The 22,097-nt window shown below is 34.2% G+C and overlaps 1 protein-coding gene and 1 long non-coding RNA gene across 2 annotated transcripts; one reads left to right on the top strand and one right to left on the bottom strand.

The window, feature by feature from the left end:
• Window positions 1-1,543: 1,543 nt before the first annotated feature.
• LOC128552354 (adhesion G-protein coupled receptor G2-like) lies at window positions 1,544-20,842 on the top strand. The gene is made up of 5 exons (XM_053533382.1): window positions 1,544-1,582; window positions 3,060-3,180; window positions 4,251-4,354; window positions 4,793-4,895; window positions 20,785-20,842. The coding sequence occupies exons 2-5, from the start codon at window positions 3,163-3,165 to the stop codon at window positions 20,785-20,787; spliced, it is 228 nt and encodes a 75-aa protein (XP_053389357.1). The 5' UTR covers window positions 1,544-1,582; window positions 3,060-3,162; the 3' UTR covers window positions 20,788-20,842.
• On the bottom strand, window positions 5,197-12,654 carry LOC128552355 (uncharacterized). Its single transcript, XR_008369049.1, has 6 exons — window positions 12,332-12,654; window positions 10,998-11,395; window positions 9,373-9,514; window positions 8,042-8,439; window positions 6,413-6,554; window positions 5,197-5,477 (listed from the first exon to the last, which is right to left on the bottom strand). It is a non-coding gene; the product is annotated as an uncharacterized LOC128552355 (long non-coding RNA).
• Window positions 20,843-22,097: the final 1,255 nt, after the last annotated feature.

Below are 22,097 nucleotides of genomic sequence, written 5' to 3'. Positions count from 1 at the left end.
TATGACTCTTCGGAGGGGGTGCCCCCATTTTTCCCCGGCTTTTCGTTTTATTATTTTCTATGTTGTTTTGTAGTTGGCGGGGTTCTTCCCTCCTCTGGTACCCCCCCTTCCCACTTTTTAACACCTTTTCCCCTTCTTTCTCATTGTGTTTGTAGTTTCATGTGTTTAAATGGGATTTGGAGTCCCCATCACTTTTTTTTTTCAAATTGCTTTGCCAAAGGGAGCTCTGGCTCTGAGTTTCTAAGGCTTACTCTAAAAGTTTGTGTTTTAAACTCTAGCACACTTTTTTAAACGTTTTTTTTTATTTTTCTTCAGTGTACTTGTATTCTGTCTTTAAAAATTCATTATGCTTCTGTTAGCACAAGTTTTTTGTGACAACTGCCGTCATGTACAGGATTTGTTTAAAAATCCTCCCAAACCAAAAACACAAGGGCGCCCTCAAAGAAAGGATTCCCTTAGTTAATATAGCCGGGGGGGAATAGGGCGAGGGGGGGGGTTTGGGGGAAAAAGGGAAATATTAAGACTTTATCAAACTTAAAAACATTTTTTGGGATTTTGAAAAAAGTATTTTAAAAACAATAAATGTTCTTTTAAATGTCCCTAAACTATCACAGAACCCTGCTGCTTAGGAAACAGCCCAAACTAAATTTGAAATTAAAAACCAGAAAGTTTTCTAGAGACATGGGGGACTAAAAAAATGAAACTATTTTTTTTGGGTTTTACAAATGCGGATAGAAGTTTAAAGATGAAAAAAAATGTTTCCCGTCTTTTCCCTTTGGAAAAATATCCCCAAACATCGGGAAAAGGCTCCGATCCACCTCTCAAGGTAAAATTTGAACACAAAAAGGGTAAGTGTTCCAAAAATTTTTTTTGATAAAAGTGCGTAAACATGATATTTTTTCAATACTACTGCACTTCATAGTGTTTAGAAGTTGGGGGGCCCACGTTGTAGGGGTTCGATTATCTGTTGCAAATTGATTTTATCCCTGTTATGTAGGTAAAAATAACGGGAAAATATATTCCCTTTTCCATAAAAAAAGGTCTTGCAAGTAAAAACGTTTCTTTTTCTTCAAAAAAATCTGCAGCCCCTTTTCCCGGGAAAAAGAAAGGACTGAGTAAAAAAAGCAGAAAAAATTTAAACAAAAAGGTGTTTGGGTTTAAAAATTTTAAAAGCAAAATTTTAAATTTCATAAAACGTTGACCCCAACTTTAAACATATTTTATGTGGGTTTTTACTACAGTCATAATTTTGGGCCCAAAAGGTCGGGCCGGGACTTGCACTGATATTTCGCACTTTATTCATTTGTGTTCGTTTTAATGTGTTTTAACGTTTTTCTTCTCAAATTGATATTTTTAAATCATTACTTTAATTAGATCTACATGACAAATTACAAACAGTTGGTGTGTTAATTAGAGAAGTACATGTCGTCTGCAGCATCTTTTTTTGGGTGATTTGTAGTGAGAATAGTTTGTGATATATAGCGGTGGTACTTTGAAATTATCACTTGTGTTATATAAAAACATAGTTTTCTTTACAGAAAAATCTCACTGCGCCATTATGTGTGTTTTGGGAATTCCAGAGGTAATGTTATATGAGATAAATTTACAGTGAACTCATTGCAGACTATATATGGCGTGCCTGTCTTTACAATTAGATATTTGTGCAGAGATAAAACCTGTGCCAATATTTGGAACAATTTTGTTTCATTCCGTTACGTGATATAATTTGTATTTAATCACAAATACATATGTAGGGCTATTGGTACTTTGCGAAACGGAACGAAACGAAACGAAACGGAACGAGGGGCACCATATGGGGGGAAATAAAACATCAAATTAAAAAATTTTTAAAAAACAAAATATTATAGTAAATTACACGACCCTGTATAAACATCAGTTGTTGAATGATGTATAATGTTCGATGAAACTAATGATATGCAAAAAAATCAAGTATGAACATGTTTTGTCTTGTTTCGTTCCGTTACGCAAGTACCATTACCCACACAGGTATTGGTATTTGCGAAAAAGGAACGAAACAAACATTAAAAGGGGTTAGATATATCGGTGAAAAGGAATAAAACCCTATCTTTTCTTTGATATACATTCATAGTAGTTAAAAGCATAACACTGAATGATTATAAATGCATACATCTGTTAACAAGCGCAATAGTATAATAAGTATTTGAACTAGAGCAACCCTATATGATGTACCGGATATATATAAAGTCTTTTTAAAACATAAACTGTCGAATGATGTATATGTCCCATGAAAAACATGATACGCAAAACATAAAGAAATGAAATAGATTTTGTCTAGTTTCGTTCCGTTTCGCAAAGTACCAATCCCACACAGGTTTGGTACTTTGCGAACGGAACGAAACAAGAAAATTTCAATTTATTTACATGAAATATTTCAGGAATTCATGTCTTATAACCGTTTATGTTTGCGTGTACAATAATGGTTAAGCCTGGATCTGCAAGTCACTATTTTCAAGTAATTGGCGACTGCTTAACAAAGCCATATCCGGAAATCACTGGTACCATGCAACCAACTATAACTATGTACATAACCTATGTACCTTCATAGATACATGTACCATTAAAAGATACATTGACATGCAATAGAGCCGGACATATGAAATACTCACTTATGGTTGTATGTATGTATAATTGCCGAGCCTGGATCTGCAAGTCGCCTTTTTATGTTTAGAGATAATAGGACAGTTTGTATGTTTGTAAAGGAAATACTTTTTGCATATTTCCTTGCACGTAACTGCGTGTTATAAAATCTGATTCTCCTTCAAACTTTTTTTTTTATTTGTAGTTGTCAGCATCTTTAATTACATAATACATATATATAACCAAATTAGCCTTTCCTCTCTCGTTTCGTTCCGTTTCGCAAAGTACCAATACCCACACAGGTATATGTAGTTTTTTTTAGATTTCATATTTCTTACTTTATGTTATACTAGTAACTACTTATACGGTTCTTATTTCTGATATTGTGTAATTCGAACAAATACATAATAGTTCCGCTTTATCTTTAACACGGTTTCCAGCGAGACAAGCGGGTATTGGTCTACTGAGGGATGCAAGCTTGAATCCACGAATGACAACGTGTCTGTCTGTACGTGTGACCATGTTACTAATTTTGCAGTTCTGATGAGCCCTTTTAGAGAGGTAAAACAATTTTGTATTTTGTATTGAAACTTGTGTGATCGTTGTTTCTCAACTTTCAACGTTTTTGTATGCTCCTACAGTGATTTAACAACTAAAGAGTTATTGGTTATGTATTCCATGATTTATTGCAATTAAACAATTTATTATACAGCTGGATAATTCAATCGTTTACATGTTTTTCGGTGAATTATTGAAATACTAGAGTGAATATATCTGGTATTTTCATAGTGAAAAAAAAAATCAAATATACTTTTCACTGGTAAGAAACTATAAAATGTGTAAATTAAGTAAAAAAATGAAATCATGAAATAAAAAGAAAATTTGTTTTACAAGTAAGATTAAAATATCGTTCACTCATATTCACATTTTCTTACATTTTCACTCTTGGCCATGCCACTCGTGAAACTATTGCATCTGGTGTTCACTCGTGAATGATATTTCAGTCTTACACTGAAATAAAAATATCATCTGTATGATTTCACTGAAACGGAACTGTTCTTCAGTGCGGATAAATATGAATTTTGATTAATCGGAAATTTTTAAATCGTGTACTCCTTTTATAAATTCATCTCCTAAAACTTCGAGTCATCGTTTTTTTATAAAACAATGATAGTTTATTAGTTTTCGAGGAATTATTTTCTTTCACTTTCATCGTGTTTTTTTTGGAGGGGGGTGGGGGGAGGTTCGCGCGAGACGTTAAGATCATACATTTCGGGTTAAAAACACGGATTCATCAGCTCTGAAATACACAAATGTACATGTATGTATTAGTGTTTTGAGAAAGAACTGGAGGAACTTCTTCTGGTGAATTACACGCGTTACACTATTTTCAGTCTTGACGGCGCTATCAGCTTTAATATACCGTTTGGAACTCGCCTTATAAAATATATTTTGACTTCCTTCGTAACAAATACTGTCGCTCGGTCTGTTGTCAAAAAAAATGTTCATTGTTTATTTGTGATTCCATTTTTTCTATTATATCTGACTCTTTTTTAACAGTCGGTAACATATGATCTTTGTGTGTCGAATCGCCGTAAATTGCACCTCACGCACTCACCGTTTAAACACAGGCTGATGCTTCCTCAAAGGCTCTGCGGATTATTTCCATTGTTGGTATCGGAGTGTCCATGGCATTTCTGTCGGTAACGTTTGGAGTGTATTTCATTCTTTGGAAGTAAGTATACAAATATGTATAACAGTCCACAATCTTATTTACGCAGCAAAAAAAAAACTAATCATGTCAAAATCAGAAAAAAATGTTTGGACAACAACGTAAATGTTAAACATCTTTTTCCATAATTTTATATAAAGTAGGAACTTAGGAAATGACAACACAGCAGTGCCCATATGCATAACTTTAATTACAGCTCTTCTGAAGGGCCTCCGGAACCAAGTGGTAAAGGCTGTTGGCTTCGAGTCACTCACTCGTCAGTGATGTGGGTTCGAAACCTTGATTGGTGTAGAACTCTGTCTTCCAAAGCTGGAAAAGCTGCCATACAACTTGAACTGTGTCGACGTGATTCCCCATCCTAAAAAAAACTATACTAATTTCTAATCTAGTCAAGTGTAAATTGTAACGATAATATCTTTATATTTTTATTACTTATGATAGGTATTTGCGAAATGACCGCACGACAGTGCTGATGAATTTGTGTGCTGCGCTTATGATTGCCTATATCACTTTTTTGTCTGGAGTTGACAGCACGGAAAGCAATGTAAGTGTTTTTTAAAGTCATAAATTTGCACCTTCGACGAGTATTTTAAATAAAGGTATTCAACAACTGTTCTATCTCCATATCTGGTTTTTGCCGAACTTTGAGTTTTGAATGAAATTTGGACAAATTGTTTGATGATTATTTTGCTATAATAGCACACAATGCTTATAGGGGATTTATCCACGGCGCGAAGCGCCGAGGATGAAAATCCCCGAGACGGTAACGTCCGTATAAAGTTATTCGTCTTTGTTGTCTGCATATACTGAGACAATTTTTTCGATGTTTTCCGGTTTCGGTTTATGGTGTCGGCCCGGTACAATTTCTCCTTCTTTGCTGTATAGTAAAACAAGCACTTTTGGACATGGATTGTGAATTTCACAACAAAATTGCAGCATTGACAGCTCTGTATTTCTGAAGAGTAATACTATCCCAGTCAATATATCACAGAAAAACACCACCATCAACGATGAACTTTTTTGCTACACATCAAAGTATCTAGTCCATGTTTAAATTTCCCACTGACATCTGTCATGGCCACCAGTCTGGTGTAGTTTTTTAATCCTTCCGCACAGAAATGTAATCCTGAAAAACACACATAAAACAACTGTTAAAGACATCAGAAATGACAAAAAATGTACACAGTATCAATAAATACATTTGGAATATAACATGTCAAAGTAGGGATAGCGTTAAATTGGGAACTTCAAAATTTCAAAGAACTACTTTCTAGGATACAACGACCCGGAAGTACTTCTATACCGGGGTGACACCTAAATCTTATCAAATTTTTAATTTAGCCAAATTTTCCCCATAAAATCTTGTAACTTAGGGTTTTGCGAGAAAAGTTACACAAGACATTGTCATCACAAAGAAAATTTTGTCCCGCAGAAACATTTCAAACATTAGACCTACATTGCTGAGAAATTGGCTCGGAAACCGGAATTTTGAAGAAAAAAGGCACATTACAAAATTTGCCTTCCTTCTGAAAAATTTCAATCAGATTTTCATGAAATCAACTGTGATATCACTAGTTAATGCTTATAGTATGTTTTATGTAACTTTAAGCTTATTTATTTTGAAAAATGATGTATCAAAATGAGTATTTACTTTAAAAATATGCAATTTTTAGTAAAAAATGCATAATTTATCCACTACAATTGCAGAAAAATGAAACTGTTATGATTGAAAGACCAAAACCCACAAGCAAAGACCAATATGTGATTATATTTATGACAATTACTGGAAGTAAAAACAGATCATAATACATCACAGCCTATCTTAAAATGAATTATTTCTTCGGCTATGTCGAACAATGCCTGAAACGCCAAATGCAAAGCCGATCCAACGCCATCTTGGAAGCAGGCAAGTGCGGAAGGTCAAGAACTCCAACTGGAGCCAGACACAGCTCAGGGTACCCCTGAAACTGTCAAGCAGTTACTGACATTATAGGCTACAGTTCTGACTAAAGACATTAGGACCAGAGGGCAATGCACCGGTGGAACATGTAAATCGCTTACCGAAAACTAGCCGTCATTCTCCGGTGTTACACTGGGAATCACAGCTTCTGCCCGCTCGACTTAATAGGTTGGTCTGGTTTATGGGTAGCTGCTGACTGGTTGTACGATTCTAAATTTCCTTCTGACATATGGAATTCATCGCCTGCAAATGACAAAAGAAAGATTGTGAACCGGTGTCGGCCTTTCTTGAGAAACAGCTGAGTGTGTGTGTATAGTTCTAAGTGTGATCAGGAACACCTATAGAAAAAAGTGACATAATATTCACAGATTGGTACCATCTATCATTTCTTTATCATTCTGATATCAACTGGTTCAGGAACTTTACAGGAAGTCTGTCATTAAAACACTGAAACTGAATAATTTTCTACATATATGTTAGCTGAAACAGTGAAAAGAATATTAAAATAACTATTACCAGACAACCTCTTTCAGCACAGACAACAAAGTATCTGAAATGCACATTTAAAAGAATTGAAACACATAAATGCTATGAAAAAACAACATACAGAAAAACATGAATAAAAGTCCCAACAGGAAAAGTCCTATCTAAAGAATGAAGTAGAATGAATCGAGCAAAACTGAAATACAAATACCGTCAAGTTGTGTTTCCAGTCGGTACCAGGACAAATACATATTAAGGAAACTGCACGAGGCCGACCCAGGAAATCAGCCCCGTTAAATATTTTCTTAGTAACACAGACCTGCATTGTAAACCTGAAAAGCAAATCAGAATAGAAGCATCCCATTCAAGGCAGAATGTATCTGACGACGGCCTGATGCGGGCTGAAGCTGAAAGCTCGGAATATGTTCTAAACTGAAAAAAACAAATGAATAAATAAAATAATACACAAACAACAACAACAACAACAACTATTTTATCACACTGAAGCAACCTCCATGTAATTCCCTGTGTAATACAACCAATGTCCTGTCAGTGTAAAGAAAACTTGTTATACATTAATAATGCCAACAAATGCACTCGGCACACCGGTAAGCAATGTCCTTCAATGCCAAAATGCCGGTAGCACATTGGATTTGACTGAAATGAGAAAAATAATTATTTCGTGTAATATTAGTTATGCGTCTCATACGCAAGGGAACGAATATTCACAAAATTTCTTTATATCATATATGAGACGCCTGCTGACTGGCTTTAACATCAGTGTAATAACACCGTGACCGGTTCGAGATCCAGGCCCGACAAGCAACCAGTCTCTCCGACTCCTGTTACGAAACCGACTATAGCCTCATTTATAAACCCATCCGGTCCAAAAATGTAAAGCTTCCCACACATACGACACTGTTCATCCAGGGTCTACTGCGGCACTATGTAACATGTTCACTTTATATATACTTATAAATTCTTCGGAAAAGAGACGCTATGCGAAATAGAAATTTTTTTTAAAAAAATTTAAAAAATTTTAAAATTTTTATATTTTTTCTTAAAATTAAGTGAAAAACTATGTGTCTACTTTTTATATAGCCTTTTTTAAAGCTTCCTGCTTGTTCAGTGTCTTTGCACTATAGTAGAAGACTGACAAATCAAGAGGAGACAACTATTACTCAAAATTCAAAGAAAATTCAACTACTGAATTTTTAAAATTTGAATAAAATTAAAATTTCACAAACCTTGGAAATATCCTTTTAGCCACTGATTTGTATTGTTATCAGCTACTAGTGTGTGAAGTTTCATGACTGTAAACCCTATGGTTGCTGAGATATTCCACTTTCTGAATTTGCCATATAGGTGTCGGCCCGGTACAATTTCTCCTTCTTTGCTGTATAGTAAAACAAGCACTTTTGGACATGGATTGTGAATTTCACAACAAAATTGCAGCATTGACAGCTCTGTATTTCTGAAGAGTAATACTATCCCAGTCAATATATCACAGAAAAACACCACCATCAACGATGAACTTTTTTGCTACACATCAAAGTATCTAGTCCATGTTTAAATTTCCCACTGACATCTGTCATGGCCACCAGTCTGGTGTAGTTTTTTAATCCTTCCGCACAGAAATGTAATCCTGAAAAAACACACATAAAACAACTGTTAAAGACATCAGAAATGACAAAAAATGTACACAGTATCAATAAATACATTTGGAATATAACATGTCAAAGTAGGGATAGCGTTAAATTGGGAACTTCAAAATTTCAAAGAACTACTTTCTAGGATACAACGACCCGGAAGTACTTCTATACCGGGGTGACACCTAAATCTTATCAAATTTTTAATTTAGCCAAATTTTCCCCATAAAATCTTGTAACTTAGGGTTTTGCGAGAAAAGTTACACAAGACATTGTCATCACAAGAAAATTTTGTCCCGCAGAAACATTTCAAACATTAGACCTACTTGCTGAGAAATTGGCTCGGAAACCGGAATTTTGAAGAAAAAAGGCACATTACAAAATTTCCCTTTCCCTTCTGAAAATTTCAATCAGATTTTCATGAAATAACTGTGATATCACTAGTTAATGCTTATAGTATGTTTTATGTAACTTTAAGCTTATTTATTTTGAAAAAATGATGTATCAAAATGAGTATTTACTTTAAAAATATGCAATTTTTAGTAAAAAATGCATAATTTACCCACTACAATTGCAGAAAAATGAAACTGTTAATGATTGAAAGCCCAAAAAACCCACAAGCAAAGACCAATATGTGATTATATTTATGACAATTACTGGAAGTAAAACAGATCAATACATCACAGCCTATCTTAAAATGAATTATTTCTTCGGCTAAGTCGAACAATGCCTGAAACGCCAAATGCAAAGCCGATCCACGCCATCTTGGAAGCAGGCAAGTGCGGAAGGTCAAGAACTCCAACTGGAGCCAGACACAGTCAGGGTACCCCTGAAACTGTCAAGCAGTTACTGACATTATAGGCTACAGTTCTGACTAAAGACATTAGGACCAGAGGGCAATGCACCGGTGGAACATGTAAATCGCTTACCGAAAACTAGCCGTCATTCTCCGGTGTTACACTGGGAATCACAGCTTCTGCCCGCTCGACTTAATAGGTTGGTCTGGTTTATGGGTAGCTGCTGACTGGTTGTACGATTCTAAATTTCCTTCTGACATATGGAATTCATCGCCTGCAAATCACAAAAAGAAAGATTTTGAACCGGTGTCGGCCTTTCTTGAGAAACAGCTGAGTGTGTGTGTATAGTTCTAAGTGTGATCAGGAACACCTATAGAAAAAAGTGACATAATATTCACAGATTGGTACCATCTATCATTTCTTTATCATTCTGATATCAACTGGTTCAGGAACTTTACAGGAAGTCTGTCATTAAAAACACTGAAACTGAATAATTTTCTACATATATGTTAGCTGAAACAGTGAAAAGAATATTAAAATAACTATTACCAGACAACCTCTTTCAGCACAGACAACAAAGTATCTGAAATGCACATTTAAAAGAATTGAAACACATAAATGCTATGAAAAAACAACATACAGAAAAACATGAATAAAAGTCCCAACAGGAAAAGTCCTATCTAAAGAATGAAGTAGAATGAATCGAGCAAAACTGAAATACAAATACCGTCAAGTTGTGTTTCCAGTCGGTACCAGGACAAATACATATTAAGGAAACTGCACGAGGCCGACCCAGGAAATCAGCCCCGTTAAAATTTTCTTAGTAACACAGACCTGCATTGTAACCTGAAAAGCAAATCAGAATAGAAGCATCCCATTCAAGGCAGAATGTATCTGACGACGGCCTGATGCGGGCTGAAGCTGAAGCTCGGAATATGTTCTAAACTAAAAAAAACAAATGAATAAATAAAAATAATTACACAAACAACAACAACAACAACAACTATTTTATCACACTGAAGCAACCTCCATGTAATTCCCTGTGTAATACAACCAATGTCCTGTCAGTGTAAAGAAAACTTGTTATACATAATAATGCCAACAAATGCACTAGGCACACCGGTAAAAGCAATGTCCTTCAATGCCAAAATGCCGGTAGCACATTGGATTTGACTGAAATGAGAAAAATAATTATTTCGTGTAATATTAGTTATGCGTCTCATACGCAAGGGAACGAATATTCACAAAATTTCTTTATATCATATATGAGACGCCCTGTGACTGGCTTTAACATCAGTGTAATAACACCGTGACCGGTTCGAGATCCAGGCCGACAAGCAACCAGTCTCTCGAACGCCTGTTACGAAACGACTATAGGCCTCATTTATAAACCCATCCGGTCCAAAATGTAAAGCTTCCACACATACGACACTGTTCATCCACGGTCTACTGCGGCACTATGTAACATGTTCACATATATATACTTATAAATTCTTCGGAAAAGAGACGCTATGCGAAATAGAAATTTTTTTTAAAAAAATTTAAGAAATTTAAATTTATATTTTTTTCTTAAAATTAAAGTGAAAAACTATGTGTCTACTTTTTATATAGCCTTTTTTAAAGCTTCCTGCTTGTTAAGTGTCTTTGCACTATAGTAGAAGACTGACAAATCAAGAGGAGACAACTATTACTCAAAATTCAAAGAAAATTCAACTACTGAATTTTTAAAATTTGAATAAAATTAAAATTTCACAAACCTTGGAAATATCCTTTTAGCCACTGATTTGTATTGTTATCAGCTACTAGTGTGTGAAGTTTCATGACTGTAAACCCTATGGTTGCTGAGATATTCCACTTTCTGAATTTGCCATATAGGTGTCGGCCCGGTACAATTTCTCCTTCTTTGCTGTATAGTAAAACAAGCACTTTTGGACATGGATTGTGAATTTCACAACAAAATTGCAGCATTGACAGCTCTGTATTTCTGAAGAGTAATACTATCCCAGTCAATATATCACAGAAAAACACCACCATCAACGATGAACTTTTTTGCTACACATCAAAGTATCTAGTCCATGTTTAAATTTCCCACTGACATCTGTCATGGCCACCAGTCTGGTGTAGTTTTTTAATCCTTCCGCACAGAAATGTAATCCTGAAAAACACACATAAAACAACTGTTAAAGACATCAGAAATGACAAAAAATGTACACAGTATCAATAAATACATTTGGAATATAAATGTCAAAGTAGGGATAGCGTTTAAATTGGGAACTTCAAAATTCAAAGAACTACTTTCTAGGATACAACGACCCGGAAGTACTTCTATACCGGGGGGGTGACACCTAAATCTTATCAAATTTTTAATTTAGCCAAATTTTCCCCATAAAATCTTGTAACTTAGGGTTTTGCGAGAAAAGTTACACAAGACATTGTCATCACAAAGAAAATTTTGTCCCGCAGAAAACATTTCAAACATTAGACCTACATTGCTGAGAAATTGGCTCGGAAAACCGGAATTTTGAAGAAAAAGGCACATTACAAAATTTGCCTTCCTTCTGAAAATTTCAATCAGTTTTTCATGAAATCAACTGTGATATCACTAGTTAATGCTTATAGTATGTTTTATGTAACTTTAAGCTTATTTATTTGAAAAATGAGTATCAAAATGAGTATTTACTTTAAAAATATGCAATTTTTAGTAAAAATGCATAATTTATCCACTACAAATTGCAGAAAAATAAAAACTGTTAATGATTGAAAGACCAAAACCCACAAGCAAAGCCCAAATTATGTGATTATATTTTTGACAATTACTGGAATTTAAAACAGATCAATACATCACAGCCTATCTTAAAATGAATTATTTCTTCGGCTAAGTCGAACAATGCCTGAAACGCCAAATGCAAAGCCGATCCACGCCATCTTGGAAGCAGGCAAGTGCGGAAGGTCAAGAACTCCAACTGGAGCCAGACACAGCTCAGGGTACCCCTGAAACTGTCAAGCAGTTACTGACATTATAGGCTACAGTTCTGACTAAAGACATTAGGACCAGAGGGCAATGCACCGGTGGAACATGTAAATCGCTTACCGAAAACTAGCCGTCATTCTCCGGTGTTACACTGGGAATCACAGCTTCTGCCCGCTCGACTTAATAGGTTGGTCTGGTTTATGGGTAGCTGCTGACTGGTTGTACGATTCTAAATTTCCTTCTGACATATGGAATTCATCGCCTGCAAATGACAAAAGAAAGATTGTGAACCGGTGTCGGCCTTTCTTGAGAAACAGCTGAGTGTGTGTGTATAGTTCTAAGTGTGATCAGGAACACCTATAGAAAAAAGTGACATAATATTCACAGATTGGTACCATCTATCATTTCTTTATCATTCTGATATCAACTGGTTCAGGAACTTTACAGGAAGTCTGTCATTAAAACACTGAAACTGAATAATTTTCTACATATATGTTAGCTGAAACAGTGAAAAGAATATTAAAATAACTATTACCAGACAACCTCTTTCAGCACAGACAACAAAGTATCTGAAATGCACATTTAAAAGAATTGAAACACATAAATGCTATGAAAAAACAACATACAGAAAAACATGAATAAAAGTCCCAACAGGAAAAGTCCTATCTAAAGAATGAAGTAGAATGAATCGAGCAAAACTGAAATACAAATACCGTCAAGTTGTGTTTCCAGTCGGTACCAGGACAAATACATATTAAGGAAACTGCACGAGGCCGACCCAGGAAATCAGCCCCGTTAAATATTTTCTTAGTAACACAGACCTGCATTGTAAACCTGAAAAGCAAATCAGAATAGAAGCATCCCATTCAAGGCAGAATGTATATGACGAGTCTGATGCGGGCTGAAGCTGAAAGCTCGGAATATGTTCTAAACTGAAAAAAAGCAAATGAATAAATAAAATAATACACAAACAACAACAACAACAACAACTATTTTATCACACTGAAGCAACCTCCATGTAATTCCCTGTGTAACACAACCAATGTCCTGTCAGTGTAAAGAAAACTTGTTATACATTAATAATGCCAACAAATGCACTCGGCACACCGGTAAGCAATGTCCTTCAATGCCAAAATGCCGGTAGCACATTGGATTTGACTGAAATGAGAAAAATAATTATTTCGTGTAATATTAGTTATGCGTCTCATACGCAAGGGAACGAATATTCACAAAATTTCTTTATATCATATATGAGACGCCTGCTGACTGGCTTTAACATCAGTGTAATAACACCGTGACCGGTTCGAGATCCAGGCCCGACAAGCAACCAGTCTCTCCGACTCCTGTTACGAAACCGACTATAGCCTCATTTATAAAACCCATCCGGTCCAAAATGTAAAGCTTCCACACATAGGGACACTGTTCATCACGGTCTACTGCGGCACTATGTAACATGTTCACATATATATACTTATAAATTCTTCGGAAAAGAGACGCTATGCGAAATAGAAATTTTTTTTAAAAAAATTTAAGAAATTTAAATTTATATTTTTTTCTTAAAATTAAAGTGAAAAAATATGTGTCTACTTTTTATATAGCCTTTTTTAAAGCTTCCTGCTTGTTCAGTGTCTTTGCACTATAGTAGAAGACTGACAAATCAAGAGGAGACAACTATTACTCAAAATTCAAAGAAAATTCAACTACTGAATTTTTAAAATTTGAATAAAATTAAAATTTCACAAACCTTGGAAATTTTCCTTTTAGCCACTGATTTGTATTGTTATCAGCTACTAGTGTGTGAAGTTTCATGACTGTAAACCCTATGGTTGCTGAGATATTCCACTTTCTGAATTTGCCATATAGGTGTCGGCCCGGTACAATTTCTCCTTCTTTGCTGTATAGTAAAACAAGCACTTTTGGACATGGATTGTGAATTTCACAACAAAATTGCAGCATTGACAGCTCTGTATTTCTGAAGAGTAATACTATCCCAGTCAATATATCACAGAAAAACACCACCATCAACGATGAACTTTTTTGCTACACATCAAAGTATCTAGTCCATGTTTAAATTTCCCACTGACATCTGTCATGGCCACCAGTCTGGTGTAGTTTTTTAATCCTTCCGCACAGAAATGTAATCCTGAAAAACACACATAAAACAACTGTTAAAGACATCAGAAATGACAAAAAATGTACACAGTATCAATAAATACATTTGGAATATAACATGTCAAAGTAGGGATAGCGTTAAATTGGGAACTTCAAAATTTCAAAGAACTACTTTCTAGGATACAACGACCCGGAAGTACTTCTATACCGGGGTGACACCTTATGTACAAAACGGCTTCCCATAAATTTTGCAAAGTATGATATTCGCTGTTAAAGGTATGATGACACTAAATGTAAACTTCACTGTTTAGAGCGAAGTTTCACTTTCTTTTGAGTGTTGAATATTTCTTCGTAAGTATAAAAGATAAATCCCTATGCTAGGCAGTGCCTTAATTCATATTATTAACTGCCAAAGTCATGTCACATTCACATTCAATGTTGCCGTTGTCATTTACGTCGGGTAAATCTATGTTTTTCTAACATTTTGAGACACGTTACTGACCGTAACCTTTACAGAACTTGTTTTTCGTTGTTTTATTGTCTATATACTAGATCACAAACCAAATATTCCGCTTTTCCATCGCGCATAAATCGTTCAAAGACAATCTTAAATTTCACTAAAGTTTTTTGTTTACGTACGGGAGACGCTTCCATTTGAGCGGAAATTGCGCCTATATGACACTGACGGATAATGCGCTGACGAATATCGACGTTGTCGTCGTCGTCAGAATGCAGCAAAACATCGATCGTCGCCGAAAATAATTTTAAAATTTTTGAAATTTCAATTTTTATTTTTTTCGAAAATGAGGGAAAAATTAGGGTCGGCGGGTCTGAGTAACGAAAAATCAAAGAACTCTGGCCTAACTGTAGGTCAATATTGAAGAAAGAATATCAAACAATACCATTAAAGCATTAGTAACTACATGTAAAAAACTAAATTTAGTTATTTCTATGCTATCGGCAAATAATTGTATGAACTCAAATATTTACCTTTAAGGGATTGTGTAAACTTATTTTTATTGATTTGACATAAAGTATACTTCCCTTTTGGGGTTTAAAAGATATGTACTAATCCACCGACAATTTTTGACAGTGACGCATTTTGTCAACAAACTATAAATAACAATGGAATATCCCCGAACGCATGTATACTTATATTAAATAAAAAATATGCCCTTATCATATCAGAATCTTAAGTAAGGTATGGCCCAGTGGATGTGTTGGCTACTTGTCATGAGGAGTTTGTAAGTTCGAAACGTTAGGCGAGGATATTTTATATTTTTTTTTGTAGCAAAAAAATTTTTTGTTTGAAAGACCAGTTACATTTTGCTTCCCTTTGATTTGTTGTTGAAATGTTGTTTTTATATGTTTTTTTTGTTAGTTCTTTTTAATTATCAACCATTTTTATTATGAAGTATCCCAAATATTAATGTACATATGCCAGTCAGTCCATGTGTTTTAGAATTGATATTGCTTTCTCATTATTCTCCAAGGCTCGTTACAGTTAAAAAAGTGTTCTTAGACATTCAGACTTTTTTATGTGGAATGAAAATGACTAACGTTTTCTACACAATTTATTCTGTATGCATAATTCGTGAAACACAAAAATCAAGATAAAATATAAATGAATGTGAAATGCTACGCGGGAAAAAAAATCCACCGACCGGATTCGAACTCGGTACCTTTCGGTTATTACGACAGCGCCGTTATCCTCTGGGCTACGTATCCATAAGGTTTTTGGGTTTAAAGAAAATAATGATAATCAGTACAATAAAAGGTAAACATTGGAAAGTAAACACAATATGACGTCACTGTCAGGTATCCCTGGTCGGAAGTAAAGGTTATGATGTTTATAATGACATGCAAATTGCGTATTAGAAAAAAAGGGGGAAGTAACTGGGGACTATCATAAATAAGTGTATGTGGTAAGTTCATATATCAGGTTTTTGACGTCACTAATGGCACCACATTAATGGATGACGCGAGTCAGAAAGTACATTTACGTTAATAATTTTTCAAATACTTAGTCGAGGAGCAAAATGTGAAATCATTTCTTAATAAGAATGAAGATCCAACAAAGTGATGATATCCTTTGCATCAGAAGTAGATGCTGTATGCACTCGTTTTTTTTCGCAAGTTAACATTGCGCCGCTAATGTCTCACAAAATCACCACAGTGACTGCAGAAATATGGATGAGAGCATATCCTATCCCTTGGATAGTTTTAATGTTGGCCACAAACTTTTTTTTTAGTCTGCAGAGGGTACAACTTGCTGCATAGCGACCAGCGCAAAGTTAGACTCATTATTATGGAACGCCGCAGTGTCTTTTTGTCGGGACATTTTATGTTATCATGTCAAAGTGTGGTCTTAACTTGTCAAAACAGTGTCTTATTATGTTAAAAAACTATGTTATCATGTCAAAGTATTGTGTTTTAAATTGTCAAATCAGTGTCTTATTATGTCAAAATGCTATGTTAATATGTCAAAGTATGGTGTTAACTTGTCAAAACAGTGTCTTATTATGTCAAAAAACTATGTTATTATGTCAAAGTGTGGTGTTAACCTGTCCAAATTTGTGTCTTATTATGTCAAGCCCATGTTAATATGTCAAAGTACAGTGCGATCTTGTTATAGAGCGTATTATTATGTTTTAAAAAGCTAGACAAGATTAAATGTACTTTAAGAAGATAACATAGCTGTGTGACATAATACGACACTGTTTTGACAAGTTAACACCACATTTTGACCCTAATAACATGACTAATAACATAATACGTACTGTTTGGACAAGTTAACATCACTCTTTTACATGATAACATAGCTTTTTAACATATAAGACACAGTTTTGACAAGTTAACACAACGCTTTGAAAGATAAAATGGACTAGTTAACATGATTTAAGTTACTATTTGAACAAGTTAACATCCTCTTCGACATGATAACATAGATATTAACATAATTAAAACACAGTTTTGACAAGTTAACACAACACTTTGGCAAGATAACATAGCTTTTTAACATAATAGCACGCTGGTTAGACAAGATCAATGGTATTTTGACATAATAACATAGCATTTAACATAATAAGACACTGTTTTGACAAGTTAACATCACACTTTGACATAATAATATAACGTATTAACATAATAAATACTGTTTTGACAAGTTAACACCACACTTGGACAAGATTAACATAGCTTATACATAATAGCACGCTCGGTAGACAAGATCAACGGTACTTTGACATGATATCTAACGTTTTAACATAATAACCGCTTTTGTAGACAAGTCACATGGTACTTTGACATAATAACATAGCACTTAACATAATAAGACACCATTTCGACAAGTTAACACCACATTATTTTGGGCATGATAACATGCACTTTGACATGATAAAATAACATTTTAAATAATAAGACACTGTTTTGACAAGTTAACACAACACTTTTACAAGAAAGCATAGCTTTTTTACATAATAGCACGCTCGGTAAACAAAATCACACGTACTTTAACAAGATATCATAGCTTTTAACATAGTAACACACTCTGCAAACAAGATCATACTTTGACATGTTAAAATAGCTTTTCAACATAATAAGACACTGTTTTGACAAGTTAACACCGCACTTCGACATAATAACATAGCTTTTTGACATAATAAGACACTGTTTCGACAAGTTAACACCACACTTTGACATAATAACATGTTTTTGACATTTAATAAGACACTTTTTCGACAAGTTAAACACCACACTTTGAATATTAACATAGCTTTTTGACATAATAAGACACTGTGTCGACAAGTTAACACCACACTTTGACATAAATAACATAGCTTTTTTAAAAATAATTGCACGCTCAGTAGACACTATAACAAGATAACATAGCGTTTTAACATAATAAGATACTATTTAGACAAGCTAACACCACAATTTGACAAGATAATATGCAATTTAACATAATAGCAAGCTCAGTTTGACAAAATCACACGACACTTTAACAAGATAACATGGTTTTAACATAATAAGACACTGTTTTGACAAGTTAACACCCCATCTTGACATAATAACATAGCTTTTAAACATAAAAAGACACTGTTTTTACAAGTTAACATCACGCTATGACATGATAACATCAAATGTCCCGACATAGACAGCTGCGGCGTTCCATACTTATGTTACTTTATTTATCATATTATTATAACAACTGTCACAGCTCCATGAATTTATGTTCAATTGTTATCTTTGATGTGTTTTAGTTAACTGAACTAATCATTAAACATTGTGTTAAGTGTTCATGCAAATCTATCAAAATCAGGTGTGGAGATAGAAAAGTTGGTACTGTGAGTTATTTAAGGCGTTTGTTTCTTTAGGTTATATTTTCATTTTTCAGTGGTCGACATTTACAAAAAAACTGACTTTAACATTTTGTGCTTACATGGTGATTGGTGCCCATTATTTTTCAGGGAGAAATATCTAAACTGATTTTAAATGCTACAAGGAATAATTGTCTAAGGTTATATATTATCATGAATATGCATAAATACTAAGTGACAAAAATGCAACTTTAAAACTAGACTAAAGTTTGGTTAGCGATGCCTATCGTATTTATATTTTGTTGTTAAGAGAACGTACGCGTATATCAGTATATACAAAGGGTCTGATAATTTGGCTGAAAATGACTTTTTAACAATTTTATATACATGTATATTAAGTAAAATCGTGTCTTTTACAGGTTGCATGTGCTCTAATTGCTGCCGTTCTACAGTATATCTACTTGGTTGTGTTTTGTGTTATGCTGGTTGAAGGCATTGATATTACTATAAAAGTGAAATATGTGTTTAATTCAAGTCGAGAGTAAAGCGCATGCTTGTTTCTAGCATGGGTAAATAACTGGGTTTCACTTTGTATACTTTTCGTATGGTGTATATAATTGCTTTCACTTTGTATAATTTTCTCACGGGGTAAATAACTGCTTTCATTTTGCGTACTTTTTGCATGGGGTAAATAACTGCTTTCACTTTGTATACTTTTCGTATGTGTTAAATAACTGCTTTCTTTTGCATACTTTTTGCATGGGGTTAAAAAATTGCTTTCACTTTGTATACTTTTCGTATGGGGTAAAAAACTGCTTTCATTTTGCGTACTTTTTGCATGGGGTAAATAATGCTTTCACTTTGTATACTTTTCGTATGGGGTAAAAAAACTGCTTACATTTTGCATGCTTTTTGCATGGGGTAAATAATTGCTTTCACTTTGTATACTCTTCGCACGGGGTAAATAACTGCTTACACTTTGGATACTTCTTGCATGAGGTAAATAATTGTTTTCACTTTGTATACTTTTTGCATGGGGTAAATAATTGCTTTCGTTTTGTTTACTTTTACATGGGTTAAATACCTGCTTTCAGTTTGTTTAATATTTGCATGGGGTGAATACCTGCTTTTGTTTGTTTAGTTTTTACATGGGGTAAAAACTGTTATCATATTGTTTACTATTCAGATGAGGTAAATAACTGCTTTCACGTTTTTACTTTTCACATGGGGCAAATAACTGATTTCACTTTGTTCACGTTTTGCATTGTGTAGATAGCTGCCTCCGCTTTGTTCACATTTCGCCTGGAGTAAATAACTGCCTTCATTTTTTTTAACTTTTTATATGGGATAAATACTTGCTTTCACTTTGTATACTTTTCGCGTTGGACAATTAACTTCTTTCATTTTGCACAGGGAAATAGCTTCTTTCATTTTGTTTACTTTTCGCATGGGGTAAATAACTGCTTTCATGTTATTTACTTTTCACAAAGGGTAAATAAGTGTTTGTTTATTTTGTTTATTTTTGCATCGGTTAATAAATGCTTTCAAGTTAATTTCTTTTCTCATGACGTAAATAATTGCTTCATTCTGTTAACTTTTCCCATGGGGTAAATAACTGCTTTCACGTTATTTACTTTTCGCATTGGTAAATAACTGCTTCATTTTGTTTACTTTTCGCATGGCGTAAGTGAAATTTTATTTACTTTTCTCATGGTGTAAATAATTTCTTTCACATATTTCTTTTTTTTGCTCCGAATCAGATGCTACTGCTTTATTGTTCGTTGCAAAGACATTTGTGATAATGTCAATTTAACGTCTTTATTTAGTTTTATTGAGATTTGATTGCTTTTGTCATAATTAATAAAACCAATAAGAAGATCCTTTGGGGCATAGAAAACAACCAAGGAAACTAAAAGCAGACTCGGTTTCACTAAGTCTCTTTAAGGGAGATATTGAAATGCGCGACACCTCTTGTGCCCACAAGCACCGCTTTAAGCGTTTATTATGGTATCGCTAAAGCGATTTAACACTTTTGACCAAAACGGCACGTCATAGAAAATCTGAGTGCATTCAATGATTCTAAGAGACCAGAAACATGTGCCTTTTAGACACTCTTTTTTTCATTTGTGATTTAATTTTCAGTGATGCCAGCCGTTATTGTGGGAATATTGCTCGGAGCATCAAAACTTGAAGGCTACGGAAATCGAATTTGTAAGTTTTTAACTATCTCTTTTTTTATTTGTTTTCTTTTCCTTGTTATTAAAAGAGTTCATTCAATGCAATTGTTCGTCGTGATAAAAACATTGTTTTCCCCTTATGTAACTTATATGAACAACACCACATATATCTTTTTAAAAAAGCGAAATATCCCTTGCATACTTTTGACCCGCTTCTGCCGACTGGAATGTTAAGCCTGCCAAGCCCTGAATAATTAAGTGGTAAATGCTTAAATTTCCAACTTGTACACAGGGTTATTTTGTATAAAAAACAAATGCGTATTCAGCCTATTGACCATTTTGTACTTTGCTATCCATTTTGAAAAATAGGGAAAGTTTTATGCGATGTTTTGTGTTTTTTAATGTTTTGTTTCCCAGATCTATACATAAAAATTTAAGTAAGAAATCTTAAGTATGTCTTTGTTTTATATAACTTGAAAAGCTGTTTTAAAAGTATTTCATTCATTTAGTTGTTTGGCTGTCCGTGGACAATGGTTTGGTGTGGGCTTTCGTCGCACCTGCTTTACTAATTATCTCAGTAGTATTTATTTTCCTCATTTATTTTAAATATAATGATTAACTTTCTGCCTTTGATGTTACATTAAACTGGTATGTTTTTAATTAAATAATGAAAATCGCCCTGACACACATTCGATGTTTTTTTTTTAAGAATATTATTATAGCTTTCTATGTTTTCTTTTATAATGTCAACATTAAAAGAACCAATCGAGTAAATATTTATGTTTCCCCCCACACATGGTGTGGGAGACATATTGATTTACTCCTGGTCTGTGTCTATCTGTCTCTGTGTGTGTCTGTTTCTGTCACAAATCTTGTCAATAAGTCTCGGCCCGGTTCGATAACTAGCCAAATCGGCCCGGCACTTCGGAATTATGGCCCTTGAAACTTGTTTTTTTATAATCAAAGCACTCAAAGTTGATAAGGAGTTGAGGTCTTGGTGCATGGCTGACTCATACACTACTATTCAGATGATTAGGCAGTTGTGGGAGACATGCGCTTTTCTCAAAAGCAGCTCTGTTTTTACATGATATTAATGTCATACTGACAACACGTAAATTTTTGTGTATTCATGCATTTTTTACTTTCAGTTTTTAAAATGCATTGCCCCCGGTTGTAGTTTTTCGCCTGTTTAAAACAAAAGCTATGGAGACAAGAAAACATGACAAGATAAGTAAAAAATTTTGAAAATTTTTTTTCTCTTTAAAGGGGTAAGTCATG

The sequence above is a fragment of the Mercenaria mercenaria genome, unplaced genomic scaffold (genome assembly GCF_021730395.1).
Source record: "Mercenaria mercenaria strain notata unplaced genomic scaffold, MADL_Memer_1 contig_2431, whole genome shotgun sequence".
Classification (NCBI taxonomy): domain Eukaryota; kingdom Metazoa; phylum Mollusca; class Bivalvia; order Venerida; family Veneridae; genus Mercenaria; species Mercenaria mercenaria.
The sequence above is the reverse complement of the archived record's forward strand: the minus strand, read 5'-3'. Positions and strand labels throughout refer to the sequence as shown.

Excerpts from the sequence above, each read along its gene's own strand:
- LOC128552354 (XM_053533382.1), top strand. Across the intron at positions 4,355-4,792 it reads GTGTATTTCATTCTTTGGAA|GTATTTGCGAAATGACCGCA; the intron begins GTAAGTATACAA and ends TACTTATGATAG.